This window comes from Saccopteryx bilineata, chromosome 9, assembly GCF_036850765.1.
Source record: "Saccopteryx bilineata isolate mSacBil1 chromosome 9, mSacBil1_pri_phased_curated, whole genome shotgun sequence".
Taxonomy (NCBI): domain Eukaryota; kingdom Metazoa; phylum Chordata; class Mammalia; order Chiroptera; family Emballonuridae; genus Saccopteryx; species Saccopteryx bilineata.
In genome coordinates, this window is record NC_089498.1 from 23,855,410 (window position 1) to 23,883,165 (window position 27,756).

A 27,756-nucleotide genomic window follows, 5' to 3' on the forward strand; every position below is an offset into this window, starting at 1 on the left:
CTCAGCATTTCCAGGTCAACGCTTTATCCACTGCGCCACCACAGGTCAGGTAGGACCTTCTTATGACCAGAAGGAGCAGAGGCCAAACCTAGGCCACTGTCAACCAGGACAGTCCTGTTCCCACGCATGGTCTCTGCTTCACCAGGCTTTAGAGGGGACTAGGCCCAAACTCGGGTCAAGTTCCTTTGGGAGCAGATTCATAAAGAGGTGGATGAGGAGCCCTGGCCAGATGGCTCAGTTGGTTAGACCCCTGGTCAAACTGCAGCTTGCGAGCCACATGCGGCTCTTTGGCCCCTTGAGTGTAGCTCTTCCACAAAATACCATGTGGGGGCGCTACCTCTAAGGAATGTACCTACCTGTATAGTTTAAGTTTAAAAATTTTGGCTCTCAAAAGAAATTTCAATCGTTGTACTGTTGATATTTGGCTCTGTTGACTAATGAGTTTGCCGACCACTGGTTAGACCATCATCATGAAGCACAGAGGCTATTGGTTTGATCCCCCATCAGGGCACACACAGGAACAGATCAGTGTTCCTGTCTATCTCTGTCTCTCCATTCCTCTCTCGCTAAAATCAATAAATAAGATTTTTTTAAAAGCCTGACCAGGTAGTGGCACAGTGGATAGAGTCAGACTGGGACACAGAGGACCCAGGTTTGAGCCTCAAGTTCATTGGCTTGAGCATGGGATCACAGACATGACCCCATGGTTGCTGGTTGAGCCCAAAGGTCACTGACTTGAGCAAGGGGTCACTTGGTCTGCTGTAGCCCCCCAATCAAGGCACATGAGAAAGCAATCAATGAACAACTGAGGTGCCGCAACAAAGAATTGGTACTTCTCATCTCTCTCCCTCTCTCTCTCTCTCTCTCTCTCTCATGTGTGCGCGCTAAAAAAAATAAAATATTTTTTAAAAAATGGTGGGGAGTAGGAGGCTGAGTGCTCTGAAGGGACATGCCGCAGAAGGTCCAGGTTTTCTCTTGCAGAGGGTCAGGCCTCATGGGAACAGGCATCAGGTTGACGTCTCACTCTCCAGCAGCTGCAGGCTCAGGCCCTGAGTGTCCACTTCTACCAGGTGGATGCTGTAGTTCCCAAGGCCCTGAGAGCAAAGTACAAGAGGTGTTTAGAGGGCTTTGGGCAAATCTCTGGCCTTCTGGAGGCTGAACTGAGGCTGCAAGGGCAGGAGACTTGGAGCTGTAGCCCCCAGTTAGCCTGTGGGCCACAGTGAAAGCTCCCGCCTCCCACCAACTACCATACCCGACATCATCACGTACCTCAGTCTTGGCCAGCAGGGCCTCCAGAGCCTCCTTTTGCCTTGGCTCCCTGGTCAACAGATAGAGAAAGCCCCCACCGCCTGCTCCTGCCAGGCTCTGTCCATGCACATGGGGGGCTAGGACATCCATCATTCGCCGCACAACCAGGGGCTCACAGCCTGGAGCCATGAGCTTCTTCTGCTCCCAGTACAAGGTCAGGCACTGGCCCAGCAGAGACAGGCTTCCTGGGGTAGGGGCAAGGAAGGCGGTAGCGTGCCTGAGCCAGAACACTGTCAATGCCCATTTGTCAACAAAGTGCCAAGAGGCACTACTTAACCAGGGGCTGGAAACAGGAGTAATACAGACCACCTCACAGGGTTGTCTGAGGACTAATGTGCACCGAGCATCTGGCATGGCGCCCAGCAGTGTTCAGTACACTGTGTACCAGTCACTTGGAACCCTGCTTAGCTCTGACTCCCTGGCACTCAGCTATGGGGCCAAGTCTCTTTCCCCACCTGCTTCTTGGAGGGTGGGGCTGGGTACAAGTATTGCCCCGACACACAGCTCCCACCTAAGTGAGATCCTAGGGAGGACAAACAGTGGTTTCAGTCCCTGGGGCCTAATACCTGGCGCCTGTATGCAAAGGCCCCTGGCCTCAGACCCATGGGTGACAAGATACTCCTGGTGCCCTGCCCTCAGGAAGAAGCACCTCACCTTGGCAGAAGGCTTCCGCGCATTTCTCTGTGTTCTGCACTAGGCTGTGGGCATTCTGAACGACAGCAGGCAGCCGGGCATACCAGCTCCTCAGCACATCCTGCGGGTGGGGTAGGAGGGACACAGTGAGGATCTGGGCCCTGCTGAGCCTTCTTCCTCCCTCCTCCTGGGGCCAGAGCCCACCTGCAGCAGATTCCGAGCCAGGCGGGTCTTGCCAGTGTACACCAGGAGCAAGTGGTCATTAAGTGTCTGGACAAAGCCCTCAGGTACAGTGATCTCTTCCACCTCCACCTTCAGTGGCAGCTGAGCCCGGGAGCGCCCCACTTTGATGCCAGGCATTAGGCCACCCACTTGGTCCTGCCAGCCACCTCCTGTGTGCACATAGTCCATCTCTGTTGGAGCCTGTCTGGCCCAACTTCCCTCTGCCAGCCCAAGCTCCTGGCCCCCTGCATCCTGGCAGGGATCAGTGTGGGAAGACAGCTTTCCCAGCTCCAGCTGGGCCAAGTGAGCTGTCCAACTCTGTCCCCAGCCTTGGAAGCAGGATGAGCCCAGCAAGAAAAAGGACTTCACTCCAGAACCAAGCTTGGGATGCACAAGACCAAGTTGCATTGCAGACATGACGTATAGCTGAAACTGAGGTAAACCACATCGAAGGATAAGACCTTGCACTTACCTCTCCCCCAAGGAGAGGTGATATAGGACTTTCCCCACAACCTAACCAACCCTGTACCCTATCTTTTCTTCAAATAAGCTTTCAGCATCTATTACCAAACTTGAAAGCGCTTGTTCATATCTTGTAGCTCTGTAAAAATAAAACGATGTGGTTCTGGGATAGACCATTGATATTTGGAGAAGGGTGTACAAAGATTTTCTTTTTTAAGACTTGATGTTTTTAGAGAGAGGAGAGAGAAAGGCAGTGGGGGAGGAGCAGGAAGCATAGTAGTTTGCTTCTCGTATGTGCCTTGAGTGAGCAAGCCCAGGGTTTTGAACCATTGTGTTCAAAACCATTGCTCAGTGTTCCAAACCATTGCTCTATCCACTGTGCCACCATAGGCCAAGAAATAACAATTTAAAGTATAAAATACAGGCCCTGGCCAGTTAGTCGGTTAGAGCATCGTACCAAAACACCAAGGTTGTGGGTTCGACCCCCTAGTTGGGCACATACAGAAAGCAACCAGTGAATATACAAGTAAATGGAACAATAATTTTTTTTCTCTCTCCCTTTTCCTATCTCCTTTTTCTATCTCAGTAAATAATAAAAACACATAAAATGCAGTCCTATTCGGGGTGCATGTGGGAGTCTATCACCCCACCGCTCCCCTCTCATATATATAATGCAAATAGCAGGAGGTATCTGAAACCTTACAACACAACCTGTGGCTAGTGTCAGGCCCCAAATGTCAAGAACTCCTTAGTTGCACCCCTCTCCTTCAGGACACCTACTGCTTATAATTATACATTCATTTAAGCAGCTATTGATTAATGTCTGTCCCTAGCAGACCATATCACTTTGGAGAGCCAGAGCCCAGGGCCCAACACTGAGTGGATACTCAACAGTTGTCAATTGACCGAATGAAGGATCTGAAATGGTACATCTCAGAAGGAAATGGGAAAGGCCTCCCCATCTGCCTCTCTTGCTAATGACTACCTGTTATGGGATATGAGTCATTACAACAAAAGGAGGAGGAGCGGGCTGCAAAGTGACCAAGAAAGATAGCATAACTGGCATCTATGACATCTTTGTGACAGTTTCCTGCCCAGAATCACGATGGGGATAAAGCCTGGTATATGGGTTACCACATCACCCTAGGATCAGGCCAGACAAACCTCTCACTGCTCCCCATTGTGCATGGATTCCAAGGGGCCATTGTGGCAAGAGGAGAGAGAAACCTGATGCTAACAACATTCTACTATGGTCACAGCCATATTCTGAGCCCTCAGTGCCCCCCATATGGCCAGCGGGAAGGACCTCCCACAAATGACCGTAGCCCAAGGAGGGGCAAGTTGGTTGGAAAGACAGGCTGAAGGTCCTGTCCTCTACTCCAAACCCAGTCTGCCCAACCCCACCCCAAGGGCAGTCCTGGATGGTGACAAAATCATTAGAAATAAACATAAATGTAGGTACCTAACACACATGAAAGCTATAGCACAGAATGTGACACTTAACAGGTGCTCCTAAAACATCAGCTCCTTTGAGGTAGAATAGAAATATTTCACGTTGAAAACCACCAGAAGTCAGAGTGGTAAGGAAGCTCTAACCATTTGAAGGAGCAGCACAGTTATGTGGCTCTCTGCAAGTGCAGGGGAGCCCTCGGAAGCTCTTGGGAAAGTACCAGGGACCTCCCTCCCACCAGGGGCAGTCCCATACCTGTGGTGAGCACCTGCTCCAGGTGTAGCACTGCATGGATCAGGGCCTCAGTGCTCACCATCCGGCCTGCGGCCCGCTGCAAGGCCGCCAGGGCAGTGCCTGCCAGGATGCTGCTGGTGCCTGCAGGGCAGGGAGCAGGGGGCTCAGGCATGAAACAGTTCTGCCCAGCCCAGTCCTGCCCCCCCCCACTGCAGGCAGAGGCAGTGAGGAAGATGGAGTGGTTGGCAGCAAGGGGAACAGGACCTACTCACCGAGACCAGAGCCGTGGGGCAGCTCAGACCAGGTGTGCAGCTCAAAGCCGCCCCCAAACGTGCGCAGCAGCTGCTCCCTCAGCGAGAGCTTGGAGCTGATGTACACAATCTCCGCACAGATAAAGGCGGCCTTCAGCAGGGCCCCTGCAGAGGGACCAGCACCCGGCAAGGAATTTGGTCTCCAAAGGCAGAAGCAGACATACCACTTCATCTCCACTATTTCCCAGCCCAGCATGGGGCTCATTTAGGGGACAAAAGCCCAGCAGCAGTGCAGACCCCATCCCCAGAAAGACCTCTGGGATCCCCAACCTGGGCAAATGAGCTAGCTCTACCTCCTGCACCTGCACGTCCATGGGCAGGGTGAACTCGGGGCTCCTCAGTCAGACTGGCTCGCCCTCAGGCCAGGCCCCATGGCCAACACGGTTTCCAGGGTTCTGCCTACAGCCTAGGTAGCTGTGCTGCCATCCCTACTGGCAGACGTCCTGGGTGCCCTGACCTGGAGCATGGGGCTGGCAGTAATCCTGCAGGTCCTCCAGGCTCCGGCACACTATCTTCATGGCCATCTCGTCCCGCCGAGGCCCCACGGCCAGCCACAGCTCAGGCTCCGAGATGTGGCGAGCCCTGGCCCCAATGGGCCGGCGACCGTCCACCCGCACAGCCAGGCCCAGCACTGCCCCACCAAGCTCATAGGCAAGGGGGGGCGTGTCGCTCCAGCCTCCTGCAGCAGTTGAAGAAGACCAAGCTGGTCACAGGGATTGCCAACCCAGCTCTGGGTAGCTACCCTCATCCCCCTCCAAGGGGCTCACCGGAGAAATCCACACGGGCAGGGCACTCAGCCACCACCCACTGCCCAGGTGCCGGCAGCGCCGCGGGCTCCGTGGAGACAAAGTTTTGGGCTGACATCACAGCCTGGCGGATCAGGATCTGCCCAGCTCCCTCATAGTGGCGAGCTGCTCGCACTAGTAAGGCTGGCCTGCCGAGAGGGCAGGGAGAAACGGTGGCATGGAGCCCCAAGCTGGGGACTGACTGCCTAGCTTTGGGGATGTGACTGCCCTGGGTGGCCTGAGGGCACCCCATTCCACCCCACCTCTCTCTGGGTTTCCACCTACAAGGAGAACCCCTGGGAGTTAGACTAGGAAAGGAGGCAAACTGCCCTGCCTCCTTTCCCAGAGGCTTCTCAGGGGTTCTGACATCATTAGCACCTACCTGCTCAGCCACTTGTCCCGCTCCTGGGCAAGTGCCTTCACACCCCCAGCCAGATCTCCACACTCCAAGTATGAGAAGGGCCGAATCCACTCAGGATTGGCAGCTGGCCCACTCCGTAAGCCACCTCGGCCTTCTGCCATGCAGCCCAGCACATCTGCCACACAGGCCAGTGCCCGGGCCGCCACACCTGGGTCTCCTGTGCCAGCCGCCACTGAGGGACCAGAAGCCAGGGGTGGTCCCACGGAACCCGCCCCCCCCCCACCCCCAGTGCCCTTTTTCCCAAGAGACTATTCAACAGTCCCCAACATTCCAGATCCCTCACACCTCTTCACTTTGCCTAAGATGCAGCCTTGCCCATGACTGCTTGCTGCACTCCTCTGCCTCGCAGCCCAGCCCGGCTGTGCCTCTTCACCCCACCCAGGATGCTCAGGAGCGGTTAAGAGCTCAGACTCAGGTGTCAAACCAACTGGTTCAGTCTTAGTCCCACCCCCAACCAGCTGCGTGCTGTAGTTGAAAAACTTAAATGGGGATCATTTTCCACAGTCACAGGGACCATTAATAAAGTCCCCAGCCAGTGTGCTTGAGCCCTTAGGTAGAGCTGGCCACATTCCCCTGGAGCTCTGACACCTACATCTCTGTACCCAGTACAAAACATATAGGGTTTGCTGATGCTCACAGGACCCAGAGGCTCAGGCCCAGGCCTCGCACCAGACTCCCTACTGACAAGGATGCAGCTTCCCAGAAACCTAAAAGCAAACCCCACTGTTTCTCACCTCTGCTTTGAAGTCTCATGGCTCTCTAGTACTCTCAGGCCAATAACCCAGAGGGCAGGTAGAGCAGGTGATGCTGGCTCTGGAGTCCCAGTACAAAGACCATGCACACTCACCCTGGTCCAACGTGGCCAGCAGGGGCCCAGGGCAGCCCTCACGGACAGCAGCCCGGATCAGGGGGCACAGGCTGAGGTCCTGCTGGGTCTCCAGAACATTGCGCGCCTTTTGCAGGGCCTGGTGGAAGAACAGGTCCCGGCGGGAGGCCAGTGTGGCAGCGCGGTCCAGACATAGCTGCAGCTGCTCCCAGGACAGACGCCAGGAGGCTCGCCAGGCACACAGGGCCTCGCCCCCATCCTCCTGGGGGTCTAGCATCCACAGCATGTCCCGGGGCCCCAGGGCCCTCGATGGGTGGAGAACAGGAAAGAGGCGGGCACTGAGAAGGCAACGTTCTGTGGGGGGCGTGTCTGGGTCCCACAGGTCCCAGTTTCTGAGGGGGGAGAAGGCACATTAGCAGGAGGGAAGCAAGGGCTCCTGCTTCCTCACCAAGCCCTGACCTCCTGTAAACTGGGGGGTGCCTAATTCATTGGGGGCAGGACAAATTCCTCAAGGTGGCACAAGCAAGCAATTTAGGAAGAGGGGAAAACTGCCCTGCCTCCGTTCCCAGGACTCTGAACAAAATCCCAAAGCCTGAGCACAGCCAGGGATTAGGAGCTGTCCAGGGGAAGGAGCTGGGGAGGATCAGCCTCCCCAAAACTGTGCCAGGCTCCATGCACTGGTGGGAGGGCAGGTGCTACTCTTGTGCAGAAGCAGAGACAAGCCTTGAAGAAGTGGCCGCCCTGGCGCCCGGGGCCCACAGAGACCCACCAAGGCCATCAATCTCACCGAATGCCCGTCTTCTGGAAGAATTCACTCCAGGGCATGTTGAGATACGTTCCTGTCCCCTGTCTCTGCGGGAAGAGGAGGAAGCAGTCAGAGCTTCAGGGACCACAGGAAGGGTTAGGGACACTAAGGCCAGAGGGCTGGGAGCTGCTCAAGAAGAGCCAGGAGAAGAGACCTGCACATATGAGAACAAGTTCTGTAACACTATGTCAAGCCTTGGAGCCTCAGCACTCCTGCCCACATGCCTGGAACCTGGCACAGAATCCTGGTCTAGGCCCAATCCACTATCATTGGCTCTGCAGCCCAAGGTGGGCTCTCTGACCTGTAAAAATGGGGATAAAAATTCCCACCCATACTGCCTGGCAGAGCAGATGAGGAGGGAGGTAAAGGCATGGTGAAACTCTATTGGCTCTAGCCCGGGGTCGGGAACCTATGGCTCGTGAGCCAGATGTGGCTCTTTTGATGGCTGCATCTGGCTCGCAGACAAATCTTTAATAAAAAAAAACAGTAACGTTAAAAATATAAAACATTCTCATGTATTACAATCCATTCATTTCCTACTGCTCATGTTCATGGTTGCAGGTGGCTGGAGCCAATCACAGCTGTCCTCCAGGACAACACCAAATTTTTATTGGATATTGTGTAATGTACATGGGTCGTTGTATGGCTCTCACGGAATTACATTTTAAAATATGTGGCATTCGCCTGGCCTGTGTTGGCGCAGTGGATCAAGCGTTGACCTGGAACGCTGAGGTCACCGGTTCAAAACCCTGGGCTTGCCTGGTTAAGGCACATATGGGAGTTGACGCTTCCTGCTCCTCCCCTCCTTCTCTCTCTCTCTCTCTCTCTCTCTCTTCTCTAAAATGAATAAATAAATAAAAAAGTGGCATTCATGGTTCTCTCAGCCAAAAAGGTTCCTGACCCCTGCTCTAGCCTGTCCTGCAGACCAGTACCCAGATAGTCCTGCAGTGGAGTGGGAGCTGGGCTGGGACCTCCAGGGCTCCCCAAAACCTGAAGATAGGGGTGAAGGGGCACAGCACGGGCACCTACTTCCCAGCTGTCCAGACGGCCAGCAAGGGTGAAGGCTTGAACAGGGTTGCCGTAGAGCCGCACGTGATGCCCCTGCAGCACTAGGTTATGCAGCTCCACGCAATGTAGCGCCTGGGATTGGGCCGTGTCCAGGCCACTCACAAAGCAATTGGCACCGATGTGAATGGGGCCCTGGCAAGGAAAAGGGCAGGCATCCTGAGTGGGCAGTGCAGCGCTAGGCAGCCCCAACACTCACAGGACCTGGCCCCCACAACCCTGCCCTCCCTGTCGTGCTCTCAGGCCTCACTTGGAGATGGCAGTGCTGTAGGACACTCCCAGGACCCAGTCGGACAGGGCCCTCCAGCAGGCAGCTGATCACGGAGCTCCCAGCCCCGAGTAGCTGTAGCTCCTGTGAAGCCAGGGAGAAGATTGTGGGGGCCCAGAGCCAGGGGTCGCCTGGATCCTCCCCCACAGCCAATGCCCATCAGCCAGCCAGATACCTCCCCATACCTATCCTGGCCCCTGCCTCAGGCCAACTCCCACCTCAACCTGTTCCTGCTGTTCCTCCAGGGGCATGATCTGCCTGAATGCTCCTCCAGAGCAAATCTATGCTCAGTAATGGAGATCCCACAAATGACAGCCCCTCCAGAAACCTCTCCCACCAGTCTGAGGGCCACCTCTAAACTCTGTTTTGCCCCTTTCTCAGCACCATGGCACTAACCCAGGGCTAGCACCTCAAATGTGCCTGTCTCCCCAAGCAGACCCCAAGGAAAGGAAGTGGGTCTTTCTCATCAATCAGGCAGACCTGGATGCAGAATCCTGAATTGGCCACTTATTGATTCTGTGGCTTTAGGTAAGTTACTTAATCTGCCTGAGCCGCCACTGCCACTGTCTCTTTTCAAATGGAGATAATAACTACATTCACAGGTAATCTGTTCCAAGCATGGCCTACTCCTTCCTTTACTAGAGGCCCTTATTCAACCTATTCGAGCACCTCTGCTGGTCTTACCTCCACCTGTGAGTGCACGACCTTGGCCCCAGGAGCCCCAGGAAATGTGAGGCTGTGCAGGAACTCGCTGGCCGAGTTGGTCATGTAGCTGTAGTTGCCATCAGGGATATATGCTATAAAGAAACAAGCACTGACCCCAACCCGATACCTGCTGCCATTCTGGCCTCCATCCAGAAGACACATCTCCATCCAGCCCTGGGAGGGCAGGCATGGCACTGAGCCCATTGTGCCAATGGGGAAGCTAAAGTCCAGCGAGGCTCAGCAACTTGCCCAAAGTCACACAGCTAGAAGATGGAAAGACTGGGACTGGAGCCCAGGAATGAGACAAAAGAAAGGAAGTTGTCTGAGGGGGAGAGGGTGTCAGGGCTCTGGGTTAGGAGAGGGTGATTATCTGGTACATGCACTAGGCCTATCTGGTCTAGGAGCCTGGGGACCAGGCAGGAGGCAGCCCCATTTTGGGGCTTCTCACTCCTATATGGTCTCCCCACCCCAAAAAGCCAAGAGGCAGCCTGACCAGGCGGTGGCACAGTGGATAGAGCATTGGACTGGGATGCCGAGGACTCAGGTTTGAGACTCCAAGGTCGCCAGCTTGAGCGCGGACTCATCTGGCTTGAGCAAAATAAAAAATGCTCACCAGCTTAGACCCAAGGTCGCTGGCTCAAGCAAGGAGTTAATCGGTCTGCTGAAGGCCCGCGGTCAAGGCACATATGAGAAAGCAGTCAATGAACTAAGGTGTTGCAACGAAAAACTGATGACTGATGCTTCTCATCTCTTTCCGTTCCTGTCCATCTGTCCCTATCTATCCCTCTCTCTGACTCTCTCTCTCTCTGTCCCTGTAAAGAAAAAAAAAAAAAAGCCAAGAGGCAGCACCCACCCATGGTAAGGGGCTGATCGCGAAGCTCCCTCCACAGTTCGGCCCGGGCACCCTGAAGATAACCGGCGACATCGGAGTCACTTTGCCTCATCTCCGGGGGCCGTCCTACCAGGAAGTCCTCTCTGTTCACGTTCCGGGCCATGCATAGCAGGATGTCGAAAAATAGAGACAGCTAGGGCAATGGTAGAAAAAACAGCTACTGGGGGGTTCCTAGGCCAAACTGAGGCAGTCCCATCCCCAGAGACACTGACCCTAAGAGAGGAAGGGGCTAGCCTGAGGTCACAGTGTCAGGGTCTCTCCCCCAGGCCAGGGTCCCCAGTCCACTCTCCCAGTCACCTGGACAGGCCGGGCTCCAGAGTCCAAGCCCATGTAGGTGCAACCATCCAGGGGTGGGCTCACATGGGTGGCCAGAAGGTGCTCAGCAGTCTCCACAGAGAAAAAGACGACCCCGGAGACCTGGAGGAGCCCCCATGAAGGTCAGAGTGGGAGAAGGGACCCTGGGGTCAGACTTGGGCTTGAGTCGGGGAAGATGCATGAAAATGGGCCACAGAGCTCTGGCTGAGAGCTCTGTGGATCAGTGGGTTGGCGCATCATCTGGATGTGCCAGGGTCGTGGGTTTGATCCCCCATCAGGGCACATGCAAGAAACAACCAATTAATGCGTGAATGGGTAGAGCAACAAATTGTTGCTTCTTTCTCTCTCTTTTCCCCTCACTCTAAACACAATAAATAAATTTTTTAAAAAAGAAAAGAAAAGGGTTACATATGGCTGGTTGCCACACCAGGCAGGGTCCCTCATCTTTTGGGCCATTCTAGCACCCAGATTCCAGACTTACTAGGGTGGGGCATCTCGTGAACAGGGACCCTTGGGGACGCCCCTGCAATTTTTCAGGCCTCCTCCCAAAACTAGTTCTCCATCACCCCCATCGTCTCATCCCAGATCCTTACCCATCATTCCTATCCTTGTCGTTCATTCTAGAAGGATCCCCTAAGTTGGATTCCAGACTTCCAACTGCATTCCTGAACTTACTCACACTCTGGTTCTAGCCTTGCTGGTTCAGGACAAGACCCCTTCCTCAGATTGGCTCTACCTACTTTGACCACAGATTCTGGTTCTATCCTGCCCTGGAACTTTCTAGAAGGAGCAAGCAGCAAGGCAAACCCTTCCATTTCCATGAGGTCCCCAAAGACCCTTAATCTGGGCAGCAGCCATACCAGTGGCACCTGCCCGTCAGGCCTGGCGCACCGCTGTATCTCCTCCTCGGTGCCCTGGTAGTAAATGTCTAAAACAAAGCCCTGTGCGCAGGGGAGAAAACAGAGTTAGGGAAGGGAGCCAGGGACGATCAAGAACAGGGATACAGCAAAGATGTTTTCCAAATGAAAACCTAGGACAGGTACCAGCATGCTCCTGGGAAGCACTGTCCCACGCCAATAGAGGGGCTTCGCACGCCCTCCCAGCCCAGCCTGAGCACAGAGCTTGGCACAGGTTCCATGTGCAATTCAAGTTTGTCATAAGACTAAGTGAGCACAAGAGCTGCTGCCATGGAGGAAACTCCTCCCCTGAATCCAGATTGTACCAGAAAGTCCAGGGCAAGAGGCTGCCCGGAGCACAGGACCGGGAGGCCATCCCAGGCTGGCTCAGATGCCCATGCCACCACCCCAGAGGCACTACCTGGGAGTCCGTTAGGTAGACACCATGTTTCCGAGCATAGGCCGTGCTCCCTGGAAAGGCGATCACTCTGGCTCCCCGGAAGCTGTCCCAGTTGATCCCTGCAGGTGGGGCAGTCAGGAGGCTCCCTGGGGTTCCCAACCCATGGCAGGGGGTCCCCAGCCAGGTAAAGACAAGAGCTCAGGGCAGGGGCATGGAGCACCTCTAAAAGGAAAACATGAGCCTGACCAGGAGATGGCGCAGTGGATAGAGCGTCGGACTGGGATGTGGAAGGACCCAGGTTCGAGACCCCGAGGTCGCCAGCTTGAGTGCCTACTCATCTGGTTTGAGCAAAGCTCACCAGCTTGGACCCAAGGTCGCTGGTTCATGCAAGGGGTTACTCGGTCTGCTGAAGGCCCACAGTCAAGGCACATATGAGAAAGCAATCAATGAACAACTAAGGTGTTGCAACGCGCAATGGAAAAACTAATGATTGATGCTTCTCATCTCTCTCCATTCCTGTCTGCCTGTCCCTGTCTATCCCTCTCTCTGACTCACTCTCTGTCTCTGTAAAAAAAATAAATAAATAAATAAAAATTAAAAAAAAAAAGAAAAATAGATTCTAAAAATAAAAATAAAAATAAAAAAAATAAAAGGAAAACATGGTTCCTAAGCTAAATGGACAATCCTCTGGGAGAATGACAATGCCTCCCCTCCCAAAGTTCTCCATAGCCCGGTGGAGCAGGAAGGACAGTGCTGGTGTCTCCATTCTATAGTCTGGAAGACTGAGGCCTCTAGGTTTGGGCTTCATCCTCCACACCCTACAGCAGGGGTCCCAAAACGATAGCCCCCTGAGGCCATTTATCCGGCCCCCGCACTGCACTTCCAGAAGGGGCACCTCTTTCATTGATGGTCAGTGAGAGGAGCATAGTTCCCATTGAAATACTGGTCAGTTTGTTGATTTAAATTTACTTGTTCTTTATTTTAAATATTGTATTTGTTCCCGTTTTGTTTTTTTACTTTAAAATAAGATATGTATCAGCCCTGGCCGGTTGGCTCAGTGGTAGAGCGTCGGCCTGGCGTGCAGAAGTCCTGGGTTCGATTCCCGGCCAGGGCACACAGGAGAAGCGCCCATCTGCTTCTCCACCCCTCCCCCTCTCCTTCCTCTCTGTCTCTCTCTTCCCCTCCCACAGCCCAGGCTCCACTGGAGCAAAGATGCCCCGGGAGCTGGGGATGGCTCTGTGGCCTCTGCCTCAGGCGCTAGAGTGGCTCTGGTCGCAACAGAGCGACGCCCCGGATGGGCAGAGCATCGCCTCCTGGTGGGCAGAGCATCGCCCCCTGGTGGGCGTGCCAGGTGGATCCCGGTCAGGCGCATGCAGGAGTCTGTCTGACTGTCTCCCCGTTTCCGGCTTCAGAAAAATACAAAAAAAAAAAAGATATGTGCAGTGTGCATAGGGATTTGTTCATAGTTTTTTTTATAGTCAGGCCCTCCAACGGTCTGAGGGACAGTGAACTGGCCCCTGTGTAAAAAGTTTGGGGACCCCTGCGCTACAGCTTCCCTTCTGAATAGGGCAGTGGGTCAGGCCCAGGAACGGACCTATGGCAGGGGAGGAGACGCCAAGCCTTCTCGGGCTCACCTGGGTTGGGAGGAACAGACAGCAACATGTCGGTGCTGCAGACCCACACACCTGGCGGGGAGCCTGGGCCCAGCTGTGGGAGAGAGTGCAGCTGGTGGTCTGGCCCAGCCAGCCCAGTCTCCAGCTGTCCCTGTGCTCTAGGGAGACTCTGGCTGCTGAAGAAACAGGGGCTTCCCCTGACCCTCCTGCCCACCTCTTGGGGCCATACCTCCCCTGGTTTTGCCAACATTAATTTCCTGAAGCTCTACTTCTAGGCATCCCCAAAGCCATTTTTCCTGGCATCCTGTCTGAGCCAGGACAGACTAAAGCTGGTGGTGCAGTGAGAGGGACAAGGCCCCAGGGCACCTGCCAGCCTCACCTGATAGCTCATGATGTCTAGCAAGCGGTCCAAGTTGCAGACCACAGCCTCCACAGGTGCCTGGGGGTCCTCCACAGGGAGGCAGGTGAAGGCCCGGCCACAGTCATCGAAAGGGAAGTCTCGGCCCTAGAGGGGGAGCAGGGAGAGAGCCCTTGGGGCAGGGAGCCTAGGGACACCAATGGGCTGTGCAAGGATGGAAAGTCATCGAGCTAGAGGACTTTTCAAAAGCGTTTTCTCATGTAATTTTTCAGTTACCTGATTATAGTAAAAAGTTAAAAAATGCATATATGCAAAAAGAAAAACAATTCCTCAGGAATAATAAGCATTCCCCTCATTTTGAGGTATATCCTTTCAGACTTCTATTCATATCTTTAATCTTTTTTACAAAACTGAGATTCTGAAAAGATAGACACAATAGAACACACACACACACACACACACACACACACACACACACACACACTGGGAAACTAAGAGTGGGAACGCTATGAAGCCAAGTCCCGCTTTAAGCATTTAAAAGATCATCTCAGCACATCCACGTGAAGCAGGAACTATTGCCATCTCTATTTTACACACGTGGAAACTGAGGCCTAGAAAAGGTCAAATGACTTGCCTAAGGTCACAGAGCTGGTTATGTCTCTTTCCAGTCAATGCATAGAATTAGATGGACATATTAATCACTTTCTAATATTCTACCAGGAGGATATGCTGTTTACATTAAGGCAGTTCCCTATTTATTTTTTATTTTTTTTTATTTTTGAGAGACAGAGAGAGAGAAGGGGGAGGAGCAGGAAGCATCAACTCCCATATGTGCCTTGACCAGGCCAGCCCAAGGTTTCGAACCGGCGACCTCAGTGTTCCAGGTCGACGCTTTATCCCACTGCGCCACCACAGGTCAGGCAGTTCCCTATTTTTGAACTTTTGGATCAATCCTGATCCTGATTCTTCTGGATTTGCACAATAAACACCTTGCAAACACACCCCTTAAGTCCTGTCCAACCCCGAGATCAATGGTTCCAGCCTTCTGCATGGCACCCTGTCCAGCATTTTACTAACCATGTGCAGGATGAGGATCCAGGCCGAGTGTAGGACATCAGATGTGACCACCTGTCAAGAATGGAAGAGCCCTGTTGACACAGGCCTGGGCAGAGGCACTTATGGACGCTACCCTCTTGTCTGGGGAAAGACCCCAACACAAATCCACTCAGGTACCAAAGCAACGATGTGAACACTCACCGTGAAGCCTGCCCGGGCACTCAGGTGTTCAGCCACCACCAGCAGGGCGTTGAGGGTGGCTCCTCCACTGCCCACACGAGTCTCGGGGTCCTCCACAGCCAGTAACAATGTTCCAGCGGGGATCTGCTCCCGTTTCTGCCGCACTTCCAGCTCTATAGTCAGAACACGAGTGGGACCTGCCCCCAGCCTCCCAGCCCTGCTCCCAACACCTAAAGTAAACCTACTGATATTACTTTATCTTCTTTGACTCAGAAGCTTTTCATGTAATAGCTCATTAGATTTTTGCCCAACTCTGTGAGGTAAGTATAATTATTCCCATGTTACAGATGAGAAAACCAAGTCTCAATGAAGTGACATGATGTGACATGGCTAGGAAGAAGCAGAATCTGGGTTTGAATCCAGGGCTGCCTGGCCCCTGGAGTGAGGTGGGGGTTCTGCATTATGACAGAGGGGGGGAGGAGGGCCCCCTACCTCTCTGGAAGACCTCGATGCTATCTTTGTACTGGCATGTCAGGATGATAACCGTCCAGTCAACCCCCTTGGGCTGCTCCATTCTGGCCAAAGTTGAGGGCATTCCTGAAGCAGAGAGAGGGGTGTACATGAATTTTTTAAAATCATCATACCTTAAAATTGATTTTATGGGCCTGACCTGTGGTGGCGCAGTGGATAAAGCATCGACCTGGAAATGCTGAGGTCGCCGGTTCGAAACCCTGGGCTTGCCTGGTCAAGGCACATATGGGAGTTGATGCTTCCAGCTCCTCCCCTCCTTCTCTCTCTGTCTCTCCTCTCTCTCTCTCTCTCTCTCTCTCTCTCTTTCTCTGTCTGTCTCTCCCTCTCCTCTCTAAAATGAATAAATAAAATATTTAAAAAAAACAAAAAAATTTTTGATTTTATGAATTGTAATACATGCATAGATTCTTGGGGTCACTACCATCTCCTGCATGCTACCCCTTTACAGTCACTCTTCCTTCCATCCCGCACCCCTGACAACCACCAATCAGTTCTTTATAGCTCGAGTTGGAAGGTAATTTTAAAAAAATATTTTATTGATTGATTTTACAGAGGTGAGGGGAGCAAGAAGTATCAACTCATAGTTGCTTCACTTAAGTTAGTCACTGGTTGCTTCTCCTACAGGCCTTGACTGGGCAAGCCCAGGGTTTCAAACCAGCAACCTCAGCATTCCAGGCCCGTGCCACCACAGGCCAGGCTGGAAGGTAATCTTTTGAGATTAGCTTCTTTCACTCAACATAATGCCTCTGAGATTCATCCAAGTTGCCTGTGCATATCGTAGTTCTTTCTTTCTTCTTCCTTTTTTTTTTTTTTTTTTGCCAAGCAGTATTCCATTGCATGGACCTCCCACAGTCTGTTCCTCCATCCACTCACTGAAGGACATCTGGGCTGTTTCCTGGCTTTGACAGCCCTGAATAGAGCTGCTATAAACATTCATGTGCAGTTTCAGCATGAACATAAGACTTCATCTCTCCAGGTGGATACCTGGGAGTGGGATTGCTAGGTCATGTGATAAATGTGTCTTTGATTCTTATTCTGGGTGTATATGATTTCCTCTGGAAAGGAAGTAAGGGGAGCAGGGAGGGGTAGACAGAGGGTCCCGCCGGCCCCTCATCGTTCAGTCATTGGCTATGATCTGGGAAGAGGGAAGGCCTAACTTCCCAGGCTAAAGGAAAGTCCCTGGAGAATGGGACAGTTGTGGGAGGATGTACCAGGCTGTTTAGGGGATCCAGGCAGGGTGCGAATAGCACCCACTACAGGGACCTCCCTGAGGCTCCAAGCCTAAAAGAGGCTGCAATTCCATCTGCCAGCCATCTTTCTCCAGGGTACTCTGAGCAAGTGAGGAAGATGAGGCCAAAGCTACAGGTTCACCCCTCTTGTCTCCCCCAAGCCTTCTCTTCCTACCAGATGAAAAACCAGTCTGACACCAGAGCCCCTGGCCTCCCCAAGACCTCCGCAGACAAGTCCCCAGGAGTGCCCTGGCATCTATCTCTGGCAGAGTCCTGGCTGCTTGTCCTAAGAAGTAGCCCACCCCTACCTTTTCCCTCAAGCCCCCAAAGCTCACTGTTAGAGATGGTGTAGCTAGCCGCATGCCTTCCCAGGGGCACCTGGAACACAGGTCCAGTCCATGCCCAGGCCAGAGCCAGCAGGAAACCTCAACCTAAGCAAGTGTCTTGTGTGTGTGTGTGACAGAGACAGAGAGAGGGACAGATAGGGACTGACAGACAGGAAGGGAGAGAGATGAGAAGCATCAGTTCTTCGTTGCGGCACCTTAGTTGTTCATTGATTGCTTTCTCATATGTGCCTTGACCGGGGGGTTACAGCAGACCAAGTGACCCCTTGCTCAAGCCAGCGACCTTGGGCTCGAGCTGGTGAGCCTTGCTCAAACCAGATGAGCCCGTGCTCAAGCTGGCAACTTCGGGGTCTCGGACCTGGGTCCTCCGCGTCCAAGTTCAAAGCTCTATCCACTGCGCCACCACCTGGTCAGGCTAAGCAAGTGTCTTCTTATAACCAAACCTATGGTTAATGTTGACAGACACCACCACAACACCCACACTCCCATGGGTTTTCAGGTAGAGCCTCCACCACTAACAAAAACTGCTCTGTTCCCTGCTCAGCCCAGGAGGGAACTCCAGAGGGGAAATCTGAGCTAGAAATCCTGGCCAGGCACTGAGGGCAAAGGCATTCCCGAGGATGCCCAGCTGGCCTTCCCAGTAAAGGGCGGCGAGGGATTCCAGCGCCGCCGCCAACTTACTGTGTGATCTTTGGCAGCCCTAACCCTCTCGGGCCTCCTGAGGCAGGCAGTGTAATTGACTGATGCCTGCAGCTTGCTCACATGGAGCCCATGCTTCCCACCAACTGCTCCTAACCAATGATTCAGCACTGCAGCGACATGAAGACAGACCCATTGCAGCAATCTGGAGATCCTCTGACAGGCCATCTTGGCTCCAGGATTCCCCACCCACCCAACAGAAACTGTCTTAAAACCTCACTGCCATCTGATACCCTTCTCCTCCATCCCTCCTCCCTCTGGTGTTCCTTCACAGGGAGCAGACTGACAGCTTTCCCTGCATCCTGCAGCTCCCTCCCCTTTTTCTCCTCCCCTCCCCCAAATTTAATTCCAATCTTGGTCTAGGGTTCTTCAAGAACCCGAACCAACAGCAACACGGGGAGTACAGTATCTATCATCTTCTTCTTGGTACCTTAAAAGGAAAACTCACTGTATGAACCTCTGACTTAATGTGTAGGAAGCACTATTTTTATCCTAAAAAAATAGATAATGAAGAAACTGAGGCACAGAGAAATTAAGTCACGTGCCCAAGGTCAGACAGTTAGCAAGTGGCAAAGCCAAATCTGACCCTAGACACTTTTGTTCCAGAGTACATTCTCTTAAACACGACAGTGAACCTACTGTAGGATTGAAAAATAACAAAAGGAGCAAATATATGTAAAGTGCTCCATATAGGTGGCAAGAAAGTGGGGATAACATTAATAATAACCCCAAGGAGTGAGTTCATCCACTCTGACCCATGGTTAAGACATAATGTGTTTTTTCCTAGTTTTTTTTATTGCTTGATTTTTAGAAAGAGAGGAAGGGGGGGAGAGAAAGAGATAAGAACATCAATCTGTTCCTATATGTGCATTGACCAGGGATCAAACCAGCAACTTCACTCCAAGACAATGTTCTAACCAACCAAGCTCTCCGGCCAGGGCAAGACATGATGATTTTTCATTCTCACAACACCCCTGCAGGGTAAGTGTTCTGTCCACTTTACAGATGCTAGTAGATGCGACAGCTATGACTGGGACCTGGGTTTCTCTGATTCTTATTCAAATGATGGTGATAAAGATATTTGGTATCAGGCAAAGATGATGAAAGGAAAACAAGAAAGAAATGTCCCAAGAAGAGCCCAAAGGTCTGAGCTCAGTCTTAATCTCAGCATAATGACCTGGAGACATGGGCTGATGACTGGCCATGGCCAGAGAAAGGAAAGCAGCCCGCTCAGGACCTCATTCCCCTAGAGACTGGGGCAGACGAACGGTTCTGGGCTGGGAATCAGCCCCCAGGTCTCTGTCCCCATCTCTGCCTCTTCCTGTGTGATCTTGAGCAGGCTAATTAACCTCTCTGAGCCTCAATTTCCTCATCTGAAAACTAGGGCCAACAATACCAACCTCCTAGGCCTGTTGTCAGCATGAAATAAAATGTAAAATATGCGGCACACAGCGGGAACTCAATGAATGGTAGTTCTCTCCAGTAGGAACAGGAAGCAGGAGAGTTTAACTTGGCCCTGAAGCCCGTAGGAATGCAGGCTCTGAAATATTCTCTGGGTCAAAGATGCCTCTGAAGAAGAAAAAAAAATCAGGGAAGGCCTAGGGAAATCAAGCAAGGCTAAGGAGCATGCCTTGCCAGATCAGACAAAGGTATGTTATGATAACACAAAAGGTAGAATGATACTTGTAGCTAATACTTAGGGAGTGCTTTTTTCAGGCACCAAGCCAAACGCATTATAGTATCAGCTCACATGACCTATTCTGTATTCCTCCCTATGAGCTGGATTTTATTACACTCACAGTAAGGAACTGTAGCTTAAAGACATGAAATAGTAGTCTGCCCAAGGTCATACACAGCTAGTACAGGCAGAACAGGTGTTTCTAAGCCTAAGGTCCATGTTCCTAACCACCCTGTAAGAACAAGACATCTGTTCTGGGGCCTCTGTCCTCTGTAATACCTGACATCTGTACAGAAAGCTTAGAAAAGAAAATAGTCCTCTATTTAATATTTTCCCACTTCGAACAGAACTTCATCAACTGAGACCAAGTTGAAATAATTAATGTGCTCAGCCCATGCTGCACAAAATTCAGATAGGGAAGGGGATCCAGGAACAGAATAAAATAGTAAGGCTTCTTCATGTGCTGTTTGAAGAAAGTTAGGGCAAGGATCTTGCGTTTTAGAGCTTTAATGGGAAAAAACTGGCACATGAAGGGATCTGATTTGCCTTGATTGGGATTAAAATCACAGTGTAAATTACATAAAAGGCAAGTACTGTACAGTAGCCCCCCTCTTACCCACAGGGAATAAATACACTTTAAGACCTCCAGTGGATGCCTGAAACCGAGGATAGTATGAACCTCACATATACTAAGCTTTTTCTTATATATACATGCCTATGAAGACTTGCTTTGGATGATTAAACTTTCTCCTTAACTAATTCCTTGCTGGAAATGTGGCAGCAGCTTCTTCACCAGGCACAGCCTCTCCAGTAATATTTATATTTTTCAGTCCAAACCTCTTCATGAATCTGTGTAATGACCCCTTACTTGCAGTAAATTGGCTTGGTGTCACTGTTTTCAGGGGACTCTTTTTTTGTTTGTTTGTTTTCCAAAGTTAGAAGTGGGGAGGCAGTCAAACTCCTGCATGAACCGAACCAGAATCCACCCAGCAAGCCGACCAGGGGGCGATGCTCTGCCCATCTGGGGCGTTGCTCCATTTCTGCAGGAGCCATTCTAGGGCCTGAGGCGGAGGCCATGGAGCCATCCTCAGTGCCTGGGCCAACTTTGCTCCAATGGAGCCTTGGCTGTGGGAAGGAAAGAGAGAGACAAAGGAGAGGGGGGCAGGGTGGAGAAGCAGATGGGCGCTTCTCCTGTGTGCCCTGACTGGGAATTGAACCCGGGACTTCCACATGCCAGGCCAATGCTCTACCGTTGAGCTAAAGGGCCAGGGCCTTCAGGGGACTCTTGACTGAAGTCTTCGTATAGGCACAATGCTTTCTAGAGCAACACGTTGCCATTAATTAGAATACATTTTCTGTTCATGTCATCAACCCACAAATGTAATGCCTTTTCCATCTTAACTCTTAGTTAAGTGCTTCACTTATCACACACTGTGGCTGTAACTTTTGCAGTTTGAGGTTTGACAGCAAAACGCACAAATTTCTTTTTTTCCTTCACAATTTCACGGATAGAAGATTTGTTCTTACCTTAACAACCTCAGCATATGATTTTTTTTTTCTTTCCTTATTAAGTTGGGGATCTTAACCTCAACTTAAAAGGTGAGTTGAGAACTTTCACCTTTTCACTTAAAGAAAGCATTTTATGGACTCTCTTTGGGCATATCTGAATTGCCAGCACCACTACTCTTGTGCTTTGGGTCCATTATTAAGTAAAGTAAGGGTGACTTGAACTGTTATACCTAACAATGGATCTGATAACGAAGAAGGTTACTGGGTGACTAACTAGCTGATAGAATGTACAGCCTGGATGAATGGGACAGGGGGATGACTTACGCCCCAGGCAGGAGGGGCCTGGTCCCAGGAAATTTCATCAGGCAACTCAGAACTTAAAACAATTAAAAACCTGCACTGTTTATTTCTAAAATTTACATTTAATATTTGCAGGTTGAAGACCTCAATTACTTGAAACCGTGGAAAACAAAACCGCGGATGAAGTGGGAACCAGTCTAATTGAGATTTGTGCATTGTGCCGAGACCGCATGGGCGCGCACACTGAGGACGGAAAAGCAACCTCAATGCAAAATCAGCAGCGCCGGCATCCAGCACCCCACCTGCCTCTGGGTCGAGGAGCCTCTGGAGTCCGTATACCCTCCCTGTCCCCAGCGTTCCCAGGTCCCTGCAACAGGACCTGCCGACACCCCCTACAGCCAGTGGGCGCCCAAGGACGCCAGCAGATCACGGAGACTCCCTGCCTCAGTCCTGCCCCTCCGGGAGGACGGGCCAGGAAAATCGAGGTGGGGAATAAGGTGTGAGAAGCGGAAACTCGCGCAGACCACGTACCTGCCTCCGCCCGGTGTTAGGCTCAGCGGGCTCTTTAAGGCCGGGCTGCGCGTCGCTTCACGGCGCACCCTGGGAAATGTAGTTTCACCCCTCCGCCTGCCCTGGCTTGTCCTCTTCGAAAAACCAGCTCCAAGCAATCGCATGGGCAAACGGATATGGTCAGGGCAGTGCTTTCCGAAAGGTCAATTTTCCTATCCAGAAAGAAGGTGAAGCGAGAAGGTGGCTCCGTCGCCCGGCAGAACTACAACTCCCAGAGGAACCAATGAGTCTTAAAGACACAGGCTCGTTTTCTGGGACTCGAGATTTCAGGTTTGGGGTTTGTTTAACCTTCTGGCCGGGACCTGACGGTAGCTGCTTCCCCCACGCTCCCCCCCCCCAAAAAAAAATCCGGGGAGGGAAAATCTTAGATGTTGCCGGAGCTTGAGCGGCTGCCGTCGGGATTAGCAGCCGGTGCTTTCAACACGTGGGTCCTTCCTGAAGAAACTTTCTATCTCTGCAGTGGGAAGACAATCTGGGGAGTTTTTGGATACGTTTGGAATGGCAGCATTGTTTATAATAGCGGAAAATTAGAAATACTCTCTCTTTAGGGTACTGGAGAAATAAACTAGACACATCCATGCAATGGAATACTGTGCAGCCGTTAGAACCAAGTAGAACTTCACTTACAATAGGAAACTGTGTTCAAAACAATTTGTTAAGGAAGAAGAAGCAAGTCGTAGAACCCTATATACGGGAAGCCACCCGTGTCAAAAATAATATATATGGACACACAGTATGTGTAGGAACAGGACTGGAGGGGAGCACATTCCTAGCACAGACTGCTAGGAACGGGGAGAGGCAAGGGAACTTAAGCTTTGTCTATATTGTTTGAGTATTTTCTTACAAGAACGTATTTTCCAAATCTATTGTCATTAATAGGGAGCCTGAGAGTCCCTGCCTTCAGTGTCAAAGGGGGAGGAGAACCTACTTTGGCCAGTCACTTGGTTACTCTGAATCTCCTTGTCACCGTCTGTAAAAAAAATGGGTTAATAATAGTATCAAATGCTGAGATTGTTGTGAGGATAATATATGATATATGTCTGCTTGGCTCCATAGTAATTTTTTTTAATTTTTTTATTCATTTCAGAGAGAAGAGAGAGAGAGAGAGAAAAAGGTGGGAGGAGCAGGAAGCATCAACTCCCATATGTGCCTTGACCAGGCAAGCACGGGGTTTTGAACCTGCGACCTCAGCATTCCAGGTCGAGACTTGATCCACTGCGCCACCACAAGTCAGGCCTCCATAGTAAATTCTTGAAAAATATTAACCATTTGACAAGAGAAAAATTCTGAGGTGTCCTAAATTAATTTATGGCAGGTCAGAGGGTGGGAAGGGGCATGAGTTTAATCAGTTAACAGAGTCACAGGCCAAAACCAACAAAAGACTGCTCACATTCCTGAATGTATGTTAAAACTTTTAATCAATTTCCAGGGGGCTATCTAAAAAAAAAATAGTGAACCACTAGCCACCACCTATTCCTACTTACACATAAGCTTTCTGGCTTGTTGCCCACAACCAATCCAGAAGTAGGAAATGTTTCTTCCTTACTATGTACCTATCCTAAAACTGCTGTCGCTTCACCTTTTCACAACCCCTCTTTAAATGCAGCCAATGTTAATTCTTTCAGAACAACTTACATCTTTCTTCCCCACTGTATAAAGGATTCCTTCCAGCTCCAGGATTGTGGGCATGTTTTTCTCCATCTGGCCCTGCTACTGGTGGTTTACATTGTGTATATGCCAGGACGAAGGCATTTTTCTGGCTAGCATATAGCTCAGTAAACCCTTTCTTTCAGAAAAGCTTTCAGTTGAAAAGGTTTTTTTTGCTTAACATATCATTATGATTATGTTTATAGTTGTTATTCCCATTCTGCCCAATAAAGCAGGGTCTTTGGTTTGTCCACTAGAATGGTGCCTAGGACATTGGAGGTGGTTAAAACAGTTTGTTGAATGAATGAACAAGCAGTGCCCTGCTCAGCATCCACTACCACCTCTTCCCCTAAATTTTTCTCCTTCCCTCAGTCTTCTCCTACTGGAGTCATTACCCATCTTCACTTGGCCCAGGTCTCATCCTCCTTCCCACACTTCAGTGCCTGAGCTCTCTTCTGTGAACCCAGGAGGCCTCCCAGGAAAGTGATGAGCTAGCTGCCTCCCGCGGCTGCTGTTCGCATCAATGCAGATCCCCTCTCTGCAGTGAAGTAGGAGGCAGGGATACCTGCAGCTGCAGCTTTAGCAGGGTTCAAGGAAAACAACATGCCCCAAGAAGCTCAGAGGCAAAGGGCTTTACCCCACCTCTAGGGCAGGCATGCTGGAAGGGTAGGGTGTGGTTCCAAGGCCACTTGCACTTCTCAGACTGAGTGAGGCAAAGACTCCAGGAATGTTTTTGCTAAGATGAAGCCCTCAGTGCAGTCTGTCAGCAGCAGACACATGAAGTTCTCTGCCCCGTGTGTAGTCCCACTGTCTGGGGTACAATAGACATAGCCATAAAAAATGTTCTGATATCATATAGGGTAGAATCTAGCGGTTAAATAACAAGGGTCTGAAAGCAGACATCCTCCCCAGTTCCCATCGTTTTCTTTTTTTTTTTTTGGTGGCAGAGTCAGAGAGAGGGATAGATAGGGACAGACAGACAGGAAGGGAGAGAGATGAGAAACATCAATTCTTTGTTGTGGCTCCTTAGTTCTTCATTGATTGATTTCTCATATGTGCCTTGACCAGGGGGTTACAGCAGACCGAGTGACCCCTTGCTCCAGCCAGCAACCTTGGGCTCAAGCTGGTGAGCCTTGCTCAAACCAGATGAGCCTGCGCTCAAGGGGTCTCGAACCTGGGTCCTCCACATCCCAGTCTGACGCTTTATCAACTGCGCCACTGACTGGTCAGGCTCCCATCGTTTTCTTGATGTTTGAGCAAGCCCCTGCATCTCTTTGAGCCTCAGTGTTTGTATCTGTAAGAATACAATGGTAGCCTGACCTGTGGTGGTGCAGTGGATAAAGCATCGACCTGGAAATGCTGAGGTTGCCGGTTTGAAACCCTGGGCTTGCCTGGTCAAGGCACATATGGAGTTGATGCTTCCTGCTCCTCCCCCCCCCTTCTCTCTCTCTGTCTCTCTCTCCTCTCTCTCTCTCTCCTTTCTAAAATTAATAAATAAAATAAGCCTGACCAGGTGGTGGCGCAGTGGATAGAGCGTTGGACTGGTATGTGGAAGGACCCAGGTTCGAGGCCCCAAGGTCGCCAGCTTGAGCGTGGGCTCATTTGGCTTGAGCAAAAAGCTCACCAGCTTGGACCCAGGGTCACTGGCTCCAGCAAGGGGTTACTCAGTCTGCTGAAGGCCAGCGGTCAGGGCACATGTGAGAAAGCAATCAATGAACAACTAAGAAGTCGCAATGCGCAACAAAAAACTAATGATTGATGCTTCTCATCTGTCTCCATTCCTGTCTGTCTCTCCCTGTCTATACCTCTGACTCTCTCTCTCTGTCTCTGTAAAACAATAAATAAATAAATAAATAAATAAATAAATAAAAATTATTTAATAAATAAAATAAAAACAAAAATTAAAATAAATAAATAAATAAATAAATAAAGAATACAATGGTATGTACCTAATTGGGTTGTTGGAAGGATTCCATGAGCTAATGCACATAAAGGGGTTATCACAGTGCCTGGCCCGAGCAGGCACCCAACTTCCTTATTAGTAAACAAGCATGCTGCCAGTGAGTGAGGTTCCAGGAAGCCTTCTTGAAGGATGTCCAATCTGCAGGACCCTGGATGAAATATTAATATATAGCTGCTGCCGGTAGCAGGAACTTCCCTTGGGAGTCAGGACTGCCCACAGGGATATCTTAGGTTAGGTTTCCTAGAAACAGAGCCTGAGATAGGGATTTTAGTGCAAATGATTTATTAGAGGAGAGGGAAGGAAGAGAGGGCAGGGGAAGAAGCTAAGCAAAAGTGTGGCTTCATCTAAGTCTTGACTCAGTCTGATACTACAGTGTGTTCTGGAACATAAAATTCACCACAAGGCTTATCCCTCTCATAAGCAAAGGAGCTGGACTTGGTACCCCTCTTCAGTCCTGCATGGGTTGGAGGCCACTGGATGGTGGGAAAGGGAGGATCATAATTTCCCAGGCATTCCTGGGCGAAACATGGGCTATGGGGACTAAGGACGATCCTCCGGAGAAGGGTGAAGCTGTGAGCCATTAGCAGCCAATAAAACAGCTGGAGAGGCCCTGGCCGGTTGGCTCAGTGGTAGAGCGTCGGCCTGACGTGCAGAAGTCCCGGGTTCGATTCCCGGCCAGGGCACACAGGAGAAGCACCCATCTGCTTTTCCACCCCTCCCCCTCTCCTTCCTCTCTGTCTCTCCCTTCCCCTCCTGCAGCTAAGGCTCCATTGGAGCAAAGATGACCCGGGTGCTGGGGATGGCTCTGTGGCCTCTGCCTCAGGCGCTAGAGTGGCTCTGGTCGCAACATAGGGACGCCCAGGATGGGCAGAGCATCGTACCCTGGTGGGCAGAGCGTCGCCCCTGGTGGGCGTGCCGGGTGGATCCCGGTCCGGCGCATGTGGGAGTCTGTCTGTCTCTCCCCGTTTCCAGCTTCAGAAAAATACAAAAAAAGAAAAAGAAAAAGAGAAAAAAGAAAAACAGCTGGAGAATGGGTGTCACCATCCCTGTAAAGGGATGTCATCAACAGCACTTACTACAGGAGAACTGGCAAACAGCTAAGAACTAGGTGAGGAAAATGGAAAGAGGATGTTAAACTCTCCTGTTGAGTCTTCCAAGGAGAAAATGAAACATTTGGTATGGTTTTTAAAAAATTAAAGCACAGACTTGAAAGAATGACCAAGCAGTGAACCCTCTTTGAGAGCTATTAAGTGTACTTTATCATTAAGTGGCCCCTCTTCTGTTAAGCCCCACCATTGCCATTAACAAAGAGCTTGCGCAATATTTTCCAAAGAGTGCTTCTATAGACCGTTAACAAGTGTTGCCACGTTAACAGAGAGGGTGCAGAATCGTTAAACAAAGGTAGACGGGTTTATTTTCTTTTTACAACTTTAAAAAGTCAATATGCTATATAAACAAAATGTAGTGTATTCATACAATGGAATATTATTCAACCATAAAAAAAATGAAATACTAATACATGCTTCCCCACAAATGAATCTTGAAAATATTATGCTCAGTGAAAGAAGTCAGACACAAATGACCATAGATTGATTGTACAACTTCATTTATATATAAAATATTTAGAATGCAACAGTGTGGTAATTGCCAGGGAGAGGGGGTAAGGGAATGTGGAAGAGGATGTAGGAAGGATAAACAGTGATGGATGGAGACTTACTTTGGGGCGATGGACACACAGTTTAGTGTACAGATGTTGTGTTGTAGAATTGTGCCCTTGAAACCTATATAATTTTGTTAACCAGTGTCACCCCAATAAATTCAATAAAAAAGAAAAAATCTATATCTAGAATGGATAAATCCTTTGAGACAGAAAACATTAGTGGTTGCCAGGGGCTGGGATGGGGAGATGCGGAGTGATTGCTTAATGGATACAGAGTTTTCTTCTGGGATGATAAAAATGTTTTGGAACTAGAGATATTGATTGTGAATTATTGTGAATGTACTAAATATACTAAATTGTACACTTTTATATTTTTTAAGTTATTGATGAGAGAGAAATTGATTTGTTATGCATTTGTTGG

General features: G+C 50.6%; 1 protein-coding gene and 1 non-coding gene across 2 annotated transcripts; one reads left to right on the plus strand and one right to left on the minus strand.

Annotated features, from left to right (window-relative positions):
- Positions 1-867: 867 nt before the first annotated feature.
- FCSK (fucose kinase) lies at positions 868-22,159 on the minus strand. The gene is made up of 25 exons (XM_066242059.1): positions 22,027-22,159; positions 19,409-19,577; positions 15,698-15,802; positions 15,227-15,378; positions 15,047-15,097; positions 13,991-14,116; positions 13,633-13,705; positions 12,020-12,117; positions 11,563-11,643; positions 10,685-10,804; positions 10,349-10,520; positions 9,475-9,587; positions 8,773-8,874; positions 8,487-8,657; positions 7,440-7,504; positions 6,674-7,044; positions 5,788-5,998; positions 5,388-5,554; positions 5,078-5,299; positions 4,582-4,725; positions 4,331-4,450; positions 2,146-2,333; positions 1,963-2,062; positions 1,270-1,493; positions 868-1,094 (listed from the first exon to the last, which is right to left on the minus strand). The coding sequence occupies exons 2-25, from the start codon at positions 19,428-19,430 to the stop codon at positions 1,008-1,010; spliced, it is 3,285 nt and encodes a 1,094-aa protein (XP_066098156.1). The 5' UTR covers positions 19,431-19,577; positions 22,027-22,159; the 3' UTR covers positions 868-1,007.
- A 4,123-nt stretch (positions 22,160-26,282) lies between these two features.
- TRNAV-GAC (transfer RNA valine (anticodon GAC)) lies at positions 26,283-26,358 on the plus strand. The gene has a single exon. It is a non-coding gene; the product is annotated as a tRNA-Val (tRNA).
- The last annotated feature ends 1,398 nt before the right edge of the window (positions 26,359-27,756 follow it).